The sequence below is a fragment of the Bactrocera tryoni genome, unplaced genomic scaffold (assembly GCF_016617805.1).
Source record: "Bactrocera tryoni isolate S06 unplaced genomic scaffold, CSIRO_BtryS06_freeze2 scaffold_25, whole genome shotgun sequence".
In the NCBI taxonomy this organism is placed as follows: Eukaryota; Metazoa; Arthropoda; class Insecta; order Diptera; family Tephritidae; genus Bactrocera; species Bactrocera tryoni.
In genome coordinates this window covers 23,537,444-23,555,218 of record NW_024395977.1, presented here as the reverse complement: position 1 = coordinate 23,555,218, position 17,775 = coordinate 23,537,444, and the positions used below count along the sequence as shown (strand labels likewise).

Below are 17,775 nucleotides of genomic sequence, written 5' to 3'. Positions count from 1 at the left end.
CGGGAAGAAAGCGAAAGCAAGAAACCAGATCCAAAGGTATTTTCCACTTCGTCAGGCAAAATTCTGGGTAAGTGCTCCAGAATAAATTGCGAAGAAATTAAATAATTGGATTTAAACATGTTTACATAAAGTGGCATACACTAAAGCCAGTATTCGTGCAAAGTTTTATCCCGTTATATTGCTTCTTGATTTTTGTACTGGAAACTGAACGAATCAAGTGGAATTTAAAATTGTGCTATTTGGGAAGTATGCGTGGCTGTTGTCCGCTTTCTTCATTTTCACAATGTGACATAAGAATGTATAAAAATGCCACATACTAAATTTTGTCGGAATTGACCATCCAGGTCCCGAGATATGGGAATTCTTCAAACAGTGGGCGGTGGCACGCCCATCTACCATTTTTCACACAGATTCTCATGTGGGTGGTAAAAATTTCTGGTATCTGCATATATTGATTTATCCCACTTTTAGTAGTTTTTAAGAGTACCATTATATGGGTAGTGGGCCGGGTTATCCGTTTTCACACTGTCGGTAGAAATTCTTATAAGATTTGTACTCGGCAAATTTGGTTCTTGAAGCTGAAGCGGCTTTGGAGATATATACATTAACCGTCCGGTCAATGACCGGGTACCCGGGTATCCATTTGAATCTACCTGCCAATTTTTCTTAACTCCTCCTCAAAAAAATTTTATGGCCGCCTGGATCCCCAAAATTAAAGTTATTTGACACCCATTTTCCGTCAAAATTTTTTAAAATCAATTATTTAATAAAAGTTATTAACTATCAAACTTGGTACCCCCTCCGTTCAATAACCCGGGTACCCGTTGAGATTTATATATATAAACGACGGGTTTACACATACTTAAGAGATTATTTATTGAAGTATTCAGATAATTATATTTTTAAATTAATAATAGACAATATAGTTTACAATTTCTTTTATTTTAACAATAATTTATATTATAAACAATAACAAAAATTGTTATTAAGAACAAAATAACTCCGTTTTTATTTATTTTAGTAATATTATTTTCTATTTTTTTACTATTTGTTTATTTATATTGTTTTATTTATTATGATACAGTGCTATATAAGAATTAAAGTATATTAAATTATTCTGTACATCCTTCACATGTCGTGGTTGTAATACAGTGTTCATCACAAATAGGTTTCTCACATGCTGAACATATTTTTCTAGTTTTGCGACGTTTTTTGAATTCACTTTGAAGACATTCATAGCGTACACCAGTAATCTTTTTCCTTCCAGTTGAATCGCGAAGAAGAGATTCAATCGCCGCTTTCGTTGAGAAACGCCTATTAATTTGAGCATGTTTTAACAAGCATTTTATTATTCTCATAATACAGAATAGATGCTGCAAGGCAGGCAATATTGAGAATATTGTAAAAAATGCTAGAGGCCATCGTTGAGTTGATCTTTTTGTAGTATATCCAGAGAACGTAAAGTATAGAGAAGGTGCAAATCGAAATCTGTATGATGGTTCGATTGCGCGGCTAACAGAGCCGATAGAATTTGTGTAAGGAATTTGCCGTGCTCTGGCTATTTAGCAGAATTGAGCACGTGCAGTGACAGAATTATATGTAAAATGACTGAGAATAAATAAAGAGAATTGCTTTGTAGAAAAATATACAAAATATACAGTCACACAGAGAATGTAAAAAAGCATTCTCTGAGTGACATATGCATGCTTATATTGTATTATATGAACCATTGTCACATATGCATGATTACTTTGTGTTATAAGAACCATTGTTTTCCGAAATGTTTTTTTTATGTGATAAAATTAAATTAAAAATAATTTTAAATAAATTATTATTTCAAAAATTATATTAATTTCGACTATTATAAAATGAACTTAAATGTGCTCGTATAAACACTTCCATTCATTCCTTTAATTTCTTCAAAAACATTAATGACCTTCATGAAATATGCATATTCGCATTATTTCGTTATCATTTCCATATTTGTACCAATAGAGTTTCTATGGCATACACATATGTATGTACATATGTATATTATTTCTTTGGCACATTTGTCTGTATGTTTATGAAAGCAAATGCGAGCCACATACATATGTACATACATTCATAATAACAAGTGTCGCACGCATCTTTCGCATCTCCGTTGTCACGGTCAACCAATGGCCGAAATTGGCGTTCGTCAAAGAGTCAAGTGCTGAACACATTGAGCGCGAATACACACATTCTTATGGACACAGTTATATAGTTGTGAAGCTGCCTCAATAAATGTGTCCCTAAGAATGTGTGTATTCTAATATTTGACAAATGTCGCTTGCAGTCTGTCGCGCTCATTGTGTTCAGCACTTGTGTGATAGAAAATCCAAGCTGTGCCGAAAAAATAAACGAATGGCCGCCAATTGTCACCGCTTCCCTTGCCGCTGTACAGCTCCGTCTACAAACCAGCGTAAATATGTATGAAGATGTATGAGCGTGCATACATATTGACGCAGATTTTTGCGAGCACGACATTGACAAATATTATAAATCGACAACAGTTTTGTTGCCACTTTTCTCACTTCTTTCTGTGAAGAAACATCAGAAAGTTGTTCAATTTATGATTTTTACCTTTTGCCATCGTCGTGAAACGACGCTTGTTGGCAAAGGCATGCTTGGGCAGATGTTACGGCGTCTGTTTTTATGAATGAAGCGAGGTCACTTGTGGCATATGCGCCTGCCTTTTTGAATGAAATCGTTTTTGTTGTAAAATTTACTACATTTGGGCTTCGCCAATTCGGCTGCCATATTGACTTGTGATGCTTTTGCTAAATATTTAGACAATTGTTGTTTTTGTAGAACAATGCTTCAATTTATTGTTGGTGATATATTCACAGTGTACACATGTTTGTATGTTTGTGCATTATTTGTTCGGAAATGTATGCAAATATATGTACATATAAGTATATATGAATGTATGAACATGCAGATCAATGCGCGCGCATGTAATACATTATATTGATAAGTGATAAAATCATGATTTGAATTTCTGAATGCGCACATGCGTATACATATGTACATAATAAGATTATGATATGAGCATGTGCAGAGACATAAGATTAATATGATAGAAGATGTACATACATGCATATATACATACATATGTATATATTGCTGTGATAAATTTAATTTCTATTAGTAGGAAATATAATATAATTCAAAAATATTTATTAGAATAGTATATTATGTAAAAATCAAAGAAAATTATTAAATATGCAAGTCCAAATTGACTATAAATACATATAAGTAACTACGCATGCATTCATACAAAATTATACTCACATCATAATTATGTTTACATGTCAATATTGAATTGCCGACGGCAAAACGCAAAAGCATTCATATTTGCATACATTGCGATTCCCAAGTTGAAAGAAAAACTGAAGCATGAAAATATCACAATGCTGTTGTTGGGAGCATCATAAGTTGCATGCATACATATGTATCAGAGATGTACACGAGTTGATTAACTTTTTTCCTATATGTATGCACTCACTGTCTTTGTTTTGTTTTCAATCATCAGCATGTGCTAGTAACATTGCTTGCAGTGTTTGCGCTCTTCTAATTGCTTGTCATTTACTCAATCACTCTTTAAATGCCGCTAGCAACAACCACTCAAAAATTATAACTATAAAACAATCAAATGATTCATAAAAGCTCAGATTACATAGTGCAAAATCAGGGCGTTAATTTCCTTTAAATAAGTTTTCAAGATAAAATAATAAATAATAAAAAATATTGAAAACGTTGTTTTTCGTGTTGTAAAAAATAAACAAAGCCGAAGTAAAATTTGGGATATTTTCTGTCAAATTGAAAATGACGAAAGTAGGCTTATTGATGGAATGGTGATATGTGAGAAGTGTAATAACATATTAAAATATAATGGAAAGCAAATATCTAATCTTATCCGTCACAAGTGTTATGCTGTAAGAAATTGCAACGTTGCTGTAAAAAAAGTTAACAATGCAAATAAGGAAATTCTTTTATTGGCGTGTTCTCAATGGGTTGTAGAGGACTGTCGTCCATTTTCAGTTGTAGACGGCGAAGGTTTTAAAAAGGTCGTGGAGGCACTCTTAAATATTGGAACAAAATATGGCAATCATTTAGACGTCTCCGACATGTTGCCCAATTCCAGAACCATATCACGACGAATAAACAACATAGCAGACGATAAAAGAATACTAATGATGGAGGAATTGAATTTAGCAATAACAAGCGGAACGGCGTCCATAACATCAGATCTCTGTACTGACAATTTTGTAAAAATGAATTTCTTATGTACCACATTTCATTTTATGAAAGATTTAAAGTTAAAAGAAATTGTTTTAGGCGTAAAATCAATGGATTTAGAGAGAAGCACAGCAACTAATGCTTTAACGAAATTGAACACCATTTTGGCAGATTTCGAAGTAAATAACAGGGAGAATATTACGTTTGTTACTGACAGAGGATCAAACATTGTGAAGGCTCTTAAAAATCAAAATAGGGTTAATTGTGCAAATCACCTATTGAATAATGTTTTGGATTGTGGTTTTAACAGCACTACCGAATTAGTTTCATTTTTGGATGCTTGCAAAAAGTTAGTAAAGTATTTTAAAAAGACTTCCTTTCAACACATGCTATTAACTTCTCTTAAAAATTATTGTATTACTCGGTGGAACTCGCATCTTAATTTATTTGAATCAATTTCGAATAATTATTTCAAAATTCAACACTGTCAGATCCATTTGCGAAGAAAGAGATACTGATATGCAAGTAATAAAGGCATTAAAAAGAAATATTTTAAGAGAAATGGAAACAAAGTACATTCCTAATTTAAGTATTTCTCACTATACGGCTTGTTTTTTGTATCCACCTACCAATTCTTGTCTAGACGAAAGTAAATTAAATGAAGTTAAAGAGTTTTGTGTCTCCGAAATAATGAAATCTGTTTCGTCGTCCGATAGTCCAACTAATTTTGCAATTCATAATGAATCACCACAGGATTTCCAATTATTTTTCTCATCTTTTATGACCTCAATTCAACCGTCCATGGCAGAAAGTATATCTGATGAAATAAATCGTTATAGTTATCTAAAAATAGGACTTCGTGTTAATTTTAATGTTATGCAGTGGTGGGAAAGTCATAATTCAGAATACCCTCGGTTATATAAGTTTGCCCAAAAAATGTTGGCTATACCTGCAAGCAGTGCCGCTTCAGAACGAGTTTTTTTTCTGCCTAAGGTAATATATATACATATATAATATACATATATATAATAATATAAATTATATATCTTTAAATAATAAAATATGGAACATGAAGTATTACATTTATTTTTTTTTTAAAGGCTGAATTTTGTAATTATTTTTTTTTTTTAACATTATCATTAATACTCTCACTCTGTTAATATATACATATGTTTAAGCACTATCAAATAAAATTAAAAACAATAAACAATAAAATCAAAAAGCTCTGCGTATATTCATAACACTCATACTGATTCAATGCTTTTGTGAATGCTATGAGCTTACAGAATAAGCAAGCAATGATATGCATTTTGTAACCAGCGTTTAAAAAACTGCGGCAAGTTTCAGTTTATATGATTTTGCTTCTGCTACTGCTTCTGAAAAAATCAGAAGTCGCAGTCGAAGCATAGACAAAAATCAAACAGCTACGAAAATCAGAAATCAGCATAAGTCGCCGTTTTTCGTTTTTCTGCTTTCTGCTTTGCTGTAGCTTTCGATCGTATCCATAAGTTGCCGCAGCAGCTATCCACAATTTTCGACAGTCGTCGGCAGTCACAGTCGCGAAAAGTAATGCATTCGACTTTTTGCTACTTTTGATTTTTGTCGCTGTTGCTTTCGATCAGCAGCGTAAGTCGAAAAAAGCAAGAAGCGTCCGATTCGTGGAAGTCACCAGCAGTCGCCGTCTTGTTCTTTTTGCTCTTTTGCTTTTACTTCCAATTAGAACGCTGCTAGACTCACACGTGTTCAGCTATGGCGCCAAGTGCAGCGTGGAAATATTTTGAAAATAAAGCAGCCGAGGGTTTAGCAATATGCAATATATGTAAAAGTTCACTTAATTAATTAATGAAAAATTAATTTACTGTTATGTTTTTATGTTATTTATTCCAACGAATTTTATATTATTTTTTTTATTTTTGTAAACTTAATAAAAAAAAAAGTTGAAAATGAACAACATAATAAAAAAATTCAAGTACACTATAAGTAATTGCCAAATATTTCTTTAAAGTCGCAGCTAATCAAAAACGGTCGCAACGGCCGACTTCCACGAATCTGACGCTTCTTGCTTTTTTCGACTTACGCTGCTGATCGAAAGCAACATCGACAAAAATCAAAAGTAGCAAAAAGTCGAATGCATTACTTTTCGCGACTGTGACTGCCGACGACTGTCGAAAATTGTCGATAGCTGCTGCGGCAACTTATGGATACGATCGAAAGCTACAGCAAAGCAGAAAGCAGAAAAACGAAAAACGGCGACTTATGCTGATTTCTGATTTTCGTAGCTGTTTGATTTTTGCGACAGTCAAAGCATGCGACTTCTGACTTTTTCAGAAGCACAAGCAAAAGCACTTGCATACTTTCTGATATCGCTCGCAGTTGAAGTAGCGAATAGCAACAATATTGCGACTTCTGCTAATTCGACTGCAGTTTTTTAAACACTGTTTGTAACAAACCACTCGCTGAGGTGAATCATGCAATGACAGCTTTCGTTTAGTTTATGCCTAGTGCTAACTCAGTCTTCATTTTTACAAAATACTAAATATGTCATTTGAATGGTATTCATGCACATCTCTGATATGTATATTTATGTCTCTTCATATTCTTGGGCATGTGAGACAAGAACATAAAAAATTTGTTTATGTTCTCTGTGTGAGAGATGTATTTTGTACACATTTTTCGTTGTCAAAATGGAATAAAATATAAACGAAAAGCAAAACGAAATTCTTCGTTGAGAGTGTATTTCTGTCTCTTCATATTCTATGCTTCGGCATATATGGATGCCTTGTCATCAAATGCCGTAAATACATATATTTCTGTCTCTTCATATTCTCGGTTAGAATATGTGAGAGATTTGTAAAAAATGTTAAAATTGCGAGGCGAATTCCGACCTATAATGTTAACAAATGCGGCGAATTCCTTGCACAAAATCTAACAAATGTTCGCAGTCGAACCTGCACCTTCTCTATACTTGACGTTCCCTGGTATATCTACCAAGCACTCTATCCATCGTCTCTACTCCAGCTTTGGACCAGTTATAAAACTCGATGATTTCGGTTTTTTTCTTTTCACTATCACTAATTTTTGCTTCGTGATGCATTGACGATAGCACAATTACTACCTTGTTTTTTTTTTGGCACATAACTACATAGGGTTACTTTTTCATGAAAGCCAAACACAGTGGATAATTCTTCTCGAGTTTTTGAAACAGCCATTACTGGTGGAATGTATGCTTTATTTTTCTTCAGAGTAAGAACAATCGTCAAGTTCCAAGATAGTAAAAATTTTGCTAGTGGAAGAGTTGTGAAGAATGGTGGTGGCACTTGAATGGTGCCACCAAGTCTTTAACAACTCTTTCACCAACATTTTTCTCACGACCATCTTTCGATTTCCCAGTGTAAAGCTGTCCAGTAAGTGGATACGAATTTTCAGCATCACATATCCACCGTACTTTAATTCCATATTTAGCTGGCATTGATGGAATATATTGAGTGAATCTAGATTGACCTCGGTATGAATAAAGTTGCTCGTCGATTGTTTGGTATTCTGTTGGTTTATAATGTTTTGCTAAATTACTATTTAACATTGTCCAAATGTCTCTTATTGGAGTAGCTTTATCACTTTCTAAGCGCTGAGCTCTAGTATTGACATCGTCAAATCGAATAAAACAAATAATATTCCAGAAGTGATTGATACTCATTGCTGCGCAATATAGTGTATATGAATACAGCTGCATTGTCAGTATTTGAATTATTTGCGCCAGAAGTTATCAAAATAGCCAAAAATGCATAAAATTCCTGCAGCTCGAGATATTTCCACTCCAATTGTTTTTTTCTGGATTTTTTTCATTATATGCTATATACGATGAGATTGCCTTTTTATTAGTATGGTGTATAATGACAATATTTATTTTGTATATTTTTTTTCGCTTGTAGAATTCCAACTGTTTCTTTTTTTTTCGTCCGAAATGGAAGGGGACAGCTTAGATACCTAAATATCCTTTGACCTTGGCACTCCGCTTTCTACGAGAACTATAGACTATGTCCCCATATATAGTTATTTCGTATGCCATGTAGCCAACTTATACAGAAAAACATTTTTATTCAGTATACTAACGACTTCTACATCTGCTCCACCTGGGTACCCGGGAGCAGGGCCACGCCCACTTTTTCAAAAAAAAAAAAACTTTCCCACAAGTGGAATTTGCTCCTGCGATCCTCTGTACCAAATTACAGCTTATTTTAGTGCTTAATTATGGCACTTTATATGTTATCGGTTAATGGCGATTTGGGTGTCCGACTTCGCCCATCCACGAACTCGAAATTTTTGAAGTGAAAATTTCTTATGGCGCGGCGCGTTGGGCACTTTTGTGGGTAAGCATTTTCAGCCGTTCTCGCGACAGATAAGATTTTACACAGATGTAAAATGTGTATTCTTATAATATACATTATGTATAGTAGAACTCCAATTATCCGAACTCCGACTATCCGAATCACAAAAAATTGTCCAAAAAAAAGTCTAAGCGCGCTATTATTCTTCCCCCCGCGAAGCCAGTGTTTGCGCGTCAAGTCTTGACTTGACTTGTCTTAACTTGCCGTTGAAAAGAAGAAAGTGAGAAACAAGAATATGGAGAGGATGATGATGATGAAGATGCGTTGTCACTAGAGGAAATAAGAAAAATGATTGTAAAAATTCCTGGTTGTACAGAAGTAAGTGCTGAAGATGTAGGAGAGTGGATGGCTTGTGACACGTCTGACCCTGGTTTTCCAATTCTCAATGACGATGAAATTGTTGTAAGTGTGAGAGAAGATGTTGAAGTGGAAGTGGAAGAAGAACTTTCTGCTGATGTTGAAGTAGACGCCGGCCCATCAGCTAGTGAAGAATTTGCCGGTCTCGAGACTGCTTTGAAGTTGATGGAGCGTCAGCCCGAGTGTGACCACTTGCAACAGCTCACTGTCAAGCGAATGCGTGACCTGGCTGCCCGAAAACGGTTGAAGACCCCAAAACAGCTTACATTGACGGAGATGTTTAAAAAACAATGATTTTTATTTCTAAACTTGTACATAAGTCTTCTTCTTCTTAATTGGCGTAGACACAGCTTACGCGATTATAGCCGAGTTAACAACAGCGCGCCAGTCGTTTCTTCTTTTCGCTGCGTGGCGCCAATTGGATATTCCAAGCGAAGCCAGGTCCTTCTCCACTTGGTCCTTCCAACGGAGTGGAGGTCTTCCACTTCCTCTGCTTCTCCCGGCGGGTACAGCGTCGAATACTTTCAGAGCTGGAGTGTTTTCATCCATCCGGACAACATGACCTAGCCAGCGTAGCCGCTGTCTTTTAATTCGCTGAACTATGTCAATGTCGTCATATATCTCGTACAGTTCATCGTTCCATCGGATGCGATATTCGCCGTGGTCAATGCGCAAAGGACCATAAATCTTTCGCCGAATTTTTCTCTCGAAAACTCGTAACGTCGACTCATCGGTTGCTGTCATCGCCCAAGCCTCTGCACCATATAGCAGGACGGAAATTAGGAGCGACTTATAGAGTTTGGCATTTGTTCGTCGAGAGAGGACTTTACTTTTCAATTGCCTACTCAGTCCGAAGTAGCACCTGTTGGCAAGAGCAATCCTGCGTTGGATTTCCAGGCTGACATTATTAGTGGTGTTAATGCTGGTTCCTAAATAGACGAAATTATCTACAACTTCAAAGTTATGACTGTCAACAGTGACGTGAGTGCCAAGTCGCGAGTGCGACGACTGTTTGTTTGATGACAGGAGATATTTCGTTTTGCCACGGTTCACTACCAGACCCATTTTCTGTGCTTCCTTGTCCAGCCTGGAGAAAGCAGAACTAACGGCGAGGGTGTTAAGGCCGATGATATCAATATCATAAGCATACGCCAGCAGCTGTACACTCTTATAGAAGATGGTACCTTCTCTGTTTAGTTCTGCAGCTCGAACTATTTTCTCCAGGAACAGGTTGAAGAAGTCGCACGATAGGGAGTCGCATTGTCTGAAACCTCGTTTGGTATCGAACGGCTCGGAGAGGTCCTTCCCGATCCTGACGGAGCTTTTCGTGTTGTTCAACGTCAGTTTACATAGCCGTATTAGTTTTGCGGGGATACCAAATTCAGACATCGCGGCATAAAGGCAGCTCCTTTTCGTGCTGTCGAGCAGCTTTGAAATCGACGAAGAGGTGGTGTGTATCGATTCTCCTTTCACGGGTCTTTTTCCAAGATTTGGCGCATGGTGAATATCTGGTCGGTTGTTGATTTTCCAGGTCTGAAGCCACACTGATAAGGTCCAATCAGTTTGTTGACGGTGGGCTTTAATCATTCACGCAATACGCTCGATAGAACCTTATATTCGATGTTGAGGAGGCTAATCCCACAGTAGTTGGCGCAGATTGTGGGGTCTCCTTTTTTATGGATTGGGCATAGCACACTTAAATTCCAATCGTTGGGCATGCTCTCGTCCGACCATATTTTACAAAAAGCTGATGCATGCTCCCTATTAGTTCTTCGCCGCCGTGTTTGAATAGCTCGGCCGGTAGTCCGTCGGCTCCTGCCGCTTTGTTGTTCTTGAGGCGGGCAATTGCTATTCGAACTTCTTCATGGTCGGGTAATGGAACGTCTGCTCCATCGTCATCGATTGGGGAATCGGGTTCTCTTTCTCCTGGTGTTGTGCGTTCACTGCCATTCAGCAGGCTGGAGAAGTGTTCCCTCCATAATTTAACTATGCTCTGGGTATCAGTGACTAGATCACCTTTGGGGGTTCTACAAGAGTATGCTCCGGTCTTGAAACCTTCTGTAAGCCGCCGCATTTTTTCGTAGAATTTTCGAGCATTACCACTGTCGGCCAGCTTATCAAGCTCTTCGTACTCACGCATTTCGGCCTCTTTCTTCTTTTGTCTGCAAATGCGTCTCGCTTCCCTCTTCAACTCTCGGTATCTATCCCATCCCGCACGTGTAGTGGTCGATCGTAACGTTGCGAGGTAGGCAGCCTGTTTTCTCTCCGCTGCGACACGGCATTCCTCGTCGTACCAGCTGTTATTTTGCCCTTTCCGAAAACCAATGGTTTCGGTTGCAGCTGTACGTAAGGAATTTGAAATCCCGTCCCACAGTTCCCTTATACCGAGTTGTTGACTAGTGCTCTCAGAGAGCAGGAGTGCAAGCCGAGTAGAGAATCGTTCGGCTGTCTGTTGTGATTGCAGCTTCTCGACGTCGAACCTTCCTTGTGTTTGTTGGCGTGCGTTTTTTGCTGCACAGAGGCGAGTGCGAATCTTAGCTGCAACAAGATAGTGGTCCGAGTCGATGTTAGGACCTCGGAGCGCACGCACATCTAAAACACTGGAGACGTGTCTTCCATCTATCACAACATGATCGATCTGGTTGGTAGTTTTTCGATCCGGAGACAGCCAGCTAGCTTGATGAATCTTCCTATGCTGGAATCTAGTACTACAGATAACCATATTTCGGGCCCCGGCGAAGTCAATCAGCCTCAACCCATTTGGGGATGTTTCGTCGTGGAGGCTGAATTTACCGACCGTAGTGCCAAATATACCTTCTTTGCCCACCCTGGCGTGAAAGTCGCCAAGCACGATTTTGACATCGATTTTGACATCGTGGCGGGGGCAGCTCTCATAAGCGCGCTCAGCGATATGTTGAAGAACCTCGCTTTGATGCGGATTGTGGCTAGACGTTCATTCACCGTAGTGAATGATAGTACTCGGCGACGGAGTCTCTCTCCCACCACGAATCCAACACCAAACTTGCGCTCCTTTATATGGCTACTGTAGTAAATGTCACAAGGACCTACTCGTCTCTGTCCTTGTCCCGTCCATCGCATTTCTTGGACGGCGGTGATGTCAGCCTTTATTTTTGCGAGGACATCAACCAGCTGGGCAGCGGCACCTTCCCAATGGTCCGGAAATTCCAGGTGCATGCCCTCAAATCGTAGTCCTTATTCCGTTTGCCATGGTCGTCATCAAAAGGGGGGTCTCTCATCCGAGGCTGTTTCAACTTTTTCATTGGTATTGTTTTTTACGTGGCGGGTCCCAAGCCCAGCGCACAACCCTATGTAGGGAATGTTTCGCCTTCTCACATTAGCTCGCCTTCAAACGGATGTTATTAGGCTACCTAGAGGATACTTGGTCAAAGACCGGAAGTAGTGAGCTGCTTGAGCCATGTGTAAAAGAATCGTTTCTGGCCACTCCCAAGTGAATGGCGATCAGAGAACTTTCCTCACTTGCGTGAACTTCTACACATGACTCCATCCTCCTTGTACATAAGTACATTTTATTTATATTTAAAACATGTGAAAATTTCATGTTTCTTTCACTTAATTCAATAAAAAATAGTGCAATATCAAAACGTAGCTTTTATTCTCTCCAATGGCTTTAAAAAAAAAAAATCCGATTATCCGAATGGGTCCCGGTCCCAATTAATTCGGATAATTGGAGTTCTACTGTATACTATACGCGCTCTTTGCATGGCATTCGTTCGTGCTTTCGCGACAGACGAGATTACATACCTACATGTATACTCAGATTTATAGGTATGCGAGAGCGCTGCATGCTATACGCAGTCTTTGCATGGGCATTCGTTCGTGCCCTCGCGACTGACGAGATTGAGAGTTTTTTATATTTATTTTATAAATGAATATTAAACGGAAAATTTATTTATTTAAATATTTCATTTGACTTGTGTTGCTGCTATGGTATTGTGTTAAAAAAAAAACAAATCTAAAGTCTTAATAGTTTTAATAAAAACCTTGTTGTAGTGCTTTTGTATACTATAGTGTTACTATATTTTGTATACATTATTACAACTGCTGCTAGTCATCACATTAGTAAATTATTATTTTATTTGGTAAATTTTGTTACGTACATGATACGTACATAAACAAATGCAACACGTTATTAAATAAAATTATCTAAAAAATGAGAAACACGTGGGGTACATATATGTTTACAATAGTGTACAATACTTCAGTAGAAACTCGATTAACCGGACTAATTGTTGTCGATAGGTATTCGGATAATCGAAAATCCGGATAATCGAATGTATGAAAAACAAATAGATATCAACGAAAATCAATGTTTATTAAGAAATGAACACTTATGTATGTATGTATGTACATATTTTCTTAGATTACATTACATACATAATACTAAACTGCAGCATTAACCATGAAATAAAATATCTAGGTACGTATGTACGAATAATTTGTTTACAATATGTATTTAGTAATTTGCATTTGGTAATCATGATATAAATAGGTAGGTAATAAGTTTAATTTGGTTTCAAATATTTGGTAATTGTCATTTGACGTAAGTAACTTTTTCTTTTCATTGCTGCTATACAAGTATCACGAATTCGTTTCAGTTGCAGTAAACTCACAGTATCACTCTCTGTTTGTTTTTCAAACCACTTGAGAGCTGTTTCCAGGGCATGAAATGCTACATCATGAGATGGTCCTGTGTCATTTTCCACGTCTATGTTTTCTTCTTTATTTAGCTGCAAATTTTTTTTTTTAATTTCGTCATAAGACATAATCTGAAAGCCGTGATCATTACTGTCACAAATGACCCACTCTTTCATATCATCATCATCACAATCCTGACATATTTGTAGCTTTGACATTACCTCATTCATATCCTGCAAAATAGAATCATCCGTATTGGTTATTGAATTATCATTCTCACGATTATGTACTCTATTCCAAGCCTTGCTTAAAGTCTTCCTTTCAATCAAATCCCATGCATCTACAACCATGTAACAACACTCCTTTAAATTCATGTCCTTAAAACGTGATACTACGACTTCTACATTATCTTCTTCAACAGATAACAACCTACGTAGAAGTTGTTTTCTATAAAGTCGTTTCAATGTTTCAATAACACTTTGATGCATTGGTTGCAGCAAGGATGTCACATTAGGAGGCAAAATATTTTCCCTCTCTAACAATTCAGCTGAAGGATGGGTTGGCGCATTATCCAGTAAAAGTAGCACATTTCCTTGATTGCCAATTTCGTTTTGTCTTCTTTTTACTTCAGGGATAGAAGTGTTGCCATACCAGTCAATAAATATTTCAGAGTTCAACCAGGCGCTTTGTTGATTTTTATAAATTAAGGGTATCCTGATATTTTTAAAACATCTGGGTTTCTTTGATTTTCCTATGAGAAGCAAAGGTATTTTGTGGGTCCCGGCAGCATTAGCGCAAACTAATATTGTTACTCGCTCTTTGCTTGTTTTATATCCTGGAGCTGAATTCTCTCACCTAGAAGCTAAAGATTTTGAAGGTAACGACTTCCAGTTTAATCGAGTTTCATCAGCATTATAAACAAAATCCAAGTCATAGTTATTTTCATTCAAATTCTTCTTTAAATTATCTTTAAAAGAGTTTGCTGCATCTACATTAGCTGACATTTTTTCACCTTGCGTTTCCAATTCACGAATTCCATGACGTGATTTAAATCTGTATAACCATCCATTACTTGCCACAAATGATTCATCGCCGCCTAATTTTTTATTTAACTGTAATGCTTTTTCACAGAGCAAAGGTCCAGATATCGGTTGCCCAGTTGATCGTTTTTGTAAAAACCAACATTACAGAGCTTCTTCTAAAAGTTCATGTTTCGGTCTCTTCATCATTTTCCGATTTGTACTCCCGTCTTCACTATCTAATTTACAGGTGTACAACCTAATTGAATCGGTATTCTTCTTAATATCACTTATCGTGGATGTACATACCTACACCATACTTTTCAGCTAACTTACGGCCGGTTTCTCCTTTTTTTAGTGAATCATTGATATTTATTTTGTCTTTAAGCGATAACACCACTCTCTTACGCCTTGGCATGTTTAAATATGTAGAGGTGACACGCACGTCAGAGCGGAGTTACAATTGCAAACGAATTAAAACAATAATGAAACGTGCGGAGCAGCGGCAGCGACCCCACACGGCGCGGGCGGAATAGGCAAGTTCCGACACGTTCATGATTCCATAATTTCGGCCATATAAACTGGTCGCGGTTGGTAGTCCGGATAATCGCGAATCCGTATAACTGAGGGCCGGATAAACGAATTTCTACTGTATTAGTATACGCATAGGTATATATCAGCTGTCTCTTTTTTCGGCTAGGGAGACAACTTCCTGTTTTACCAACAGTTACATTACAAGAATACAAGTTTGGCTCTAGCGTTTAAAAAGGCGCTGCATTTAAAGTTTTAAGTTGATAAGATTTTACAAAATTTGAGAAAATCTCGAAATTTTTGGAAATTAGGAAAATTAACTCTATGCCCATTTCAGCTGAGAATTAAAAACACTAGGGACGTGAATCGACGGTCGGAAAATCGCTAAAAATTATGGGAAATCCGGAAAAGTAGGATATAGTTTCTATATTATTATACTTCATGTCCATTCAAAAAGTGCCCACATTGCTTTGATAAACTTGATTTTTTATGTACAATTTCTCATGTCGCGAGCGCACCTAAAAATGCTCACCCAAAAAAGTGCCCAACGCGCCATAAGTTCAAATTTTCACTTCTGCCTGCGCTACCGGAGTGCAACCCCTTTTGCATTTTTTGTACTAAGGAACCTGTGTACGAAGTTTCATTGAGATATTTCATTTTTACCTATGTTACAGCTTGCACGGACGGACAGACGAACAGTCAACCGGATTTAAATTTTTCCCGCCATCCTGATCATCTATATAAATAAAAATGAATTGTTGTTCGTTAGTCTGAATAAAACTCGAGAACGGTTTGGCCGATTGAGCTGACTTTGGTTTTAAAATGTTTGTCGTAGTCCAGGGTAGGTCTAAACGGTGAGCGCATTAAAACAAGACTTTTGAATCGACAACATAATATCAACTTTGCTCATAACATCGTGTATTTAAATTTCAATTTCAAATTTCAAAATATATAATTATAATTAATGTGTTGACATGTTTGATGGTGCCAACCTTACAGTGTTACCAACTCTCAAAAATACTTTTATTATAATAACGGGGCATCTCTGCCTGTGCAGACTCCACATTGCTCATTGCTTACTAGATATAGAATACTACATAGTTTACCATATATGGTAAGCTAGAAGCTGTCTCTTCAGCAGTTTAACAGCGCAGTTTTCATTTATATGAAAATTTCGAAGAGGCAACAAATCCCATTTCCACATATGCCGACGGCATTTTAATTTCGGTAATATGAAAATTAGAAGAGCGAGTTAAGACGGTTGTGTTAAATTATAAAAATAAAGTACACTTTCAAAATAACATTTAATATTGTTAATTTATAGAAATATTATGGAAATTGGATTGTGAAGTCTTAAACTTAATAAACTTATACAAGCATAAATCAAAATATCATTTCTCATTTTAAATTTATTATTTTGATGGTGCCAACCTTACAGTGTTACCAACTCTCAAAAATACTTTTATTATAATAACGGGGCATCTCTGCCTGTGCAGACTCCACATTGCTCATTGCTTACTAGATATAGAATACTACATAGTTTACCATATATGGTAAGCTAGAAGCTGTCTCTTCAGCAGTTTAACAGCGCAGTTTTCATTTATATGAAAATTTCGAAGAGGCAACAAATCCCATTTCCACATATGCCGACGGCATTTTAATTTCGGTAATATGAAAATTAGAAGAGCGAGTTAAGACGGTTGTGTTAAATTATAAAAATAAAGTACACTTTCAAAATAACATTTAATATTTAGTTTAATATTGTTAATTTATAGAAGTATTATGGAAATTGGGTTGGGAAGTCTTAAATTTAATAAACTTATACAAGCATAAATCAAAATATCATTTCTCATTTTAAATTAGTTATTTTAATTGGTATAAGTTATGCCACAATTATTATATAGTAGTCCAAAAATATAAATTCTTATTTTTCCCAGAAATACATTTGTAAAAAAAGGATCTTTATCCTTTGTTATTATCTTATTTTTCCCAAAAATACATTTGTAAACAAAAGGATATTTATCCTTTTTTTATGTTCCACACAAAAGATTTAAGGAGTTCAAGAGCTCAAAACGTGCCCTACATCAGCTACCTACCCGACGGCATTTCGCAAATGATAAAATAAATTTTTCAAGAGCTCAAAGCATACGCTATATCATCTCGAACCTACCTACCCTACGCTTTTGCGCAAATGATTATATCATGATAGCAAATGCCCACATACAGATTTGGCAATGGCAATAACAGTTAGTATTCTATAAATTCTATCCTGTCGAGATGCCCTGTAATAAGTGTATCCGAACGTTCCATTGTTTTGTCATCTCATGTAAAAAGCACGTGTATCCGAACGTTACATTGTTTTGTCCATAAATTTAGAGACTTTTTGCTGCGCTCCTACTTTAACATCCTTGGTTTTGTCATCTCATGTTAAAAAAAAAAGAAACATTTAATTGGAGAAATAAGAAAGTAATAAGTGTATCCGAACGTTCCATTGTTTTGTCATCTCATGTAAAAAGCACGTGTATCCGAACGTTACATTGTTT

General features: G+C 36.6%; 2 protein-coding genes across 2 annotated transcripts; one reads left to right on the top strand and one right to left on the bottom strand.

The window, feature by feature from the left end:
- Positions 1-8,774: 8,774 nt before the first annotated feature.
- LOC120780431 lies at positions 8,775-9,299 on the top strand. The gene has a single exon (XM_040112707.1). The coding sequence runs from the start codon at positions 8,937-8,939 to the stop codon at positions 9,297-9,299; it is 363 nt and encodes a 120-aa protein (XP_039968641.1). The 5' UTR covers positions 8,775-8,936.
- Positions 9,300-13,438: 4,139 nt separating this feature from the next.
- On the bottom strand, positions 13,439-14,285 carry LOC120780427 (jerky protein homolog-like). The gene is made up of 2 exons (XM_040112704.1): positions 13,973-14,285; positions 13,439-13,915 (listed from the first exon to the last, which is right to left on the bottom strand). The coding sequence occupies exons 1-2, from the start codon at positions 14,168-14,170 to the stop codon at positions 13,550-13,552; spliced, it is 564 nt and encodes a 187-aa protein (XP_039968638.1). The 5' UTR covers positions 14,171-14,285; the 3' UTR covers positions 13,439-13,549.
- Positions 14,286-17,775: the final 3,490 nt, after the last annotated feature.

Excerpts from the sequence above, each read along its gene's own strand:
- LOC120780427 (XM_040112704.1), bottom strand. The coding sequence starts at position 14,170 with ATGCATCAAAGTGTTATTGAAACATTGAAACGACTTTATAGAAAACAA. Across the intron at positions 13,916-13,972 it reads TAAGCAAGGCTTGGAATAGA|GATATGAATGAGGTAATGTC; the intron begins GTACATAATCGT and ends TCTATTTTGCAG.
- LOC120780431 (XM_040112707.1), top strand. The coding sequence starts at position 8,937 with ATGATTGTAAAAATTCCTGGTTGTACAGAAGTAAGTGCTGAAGATGTA.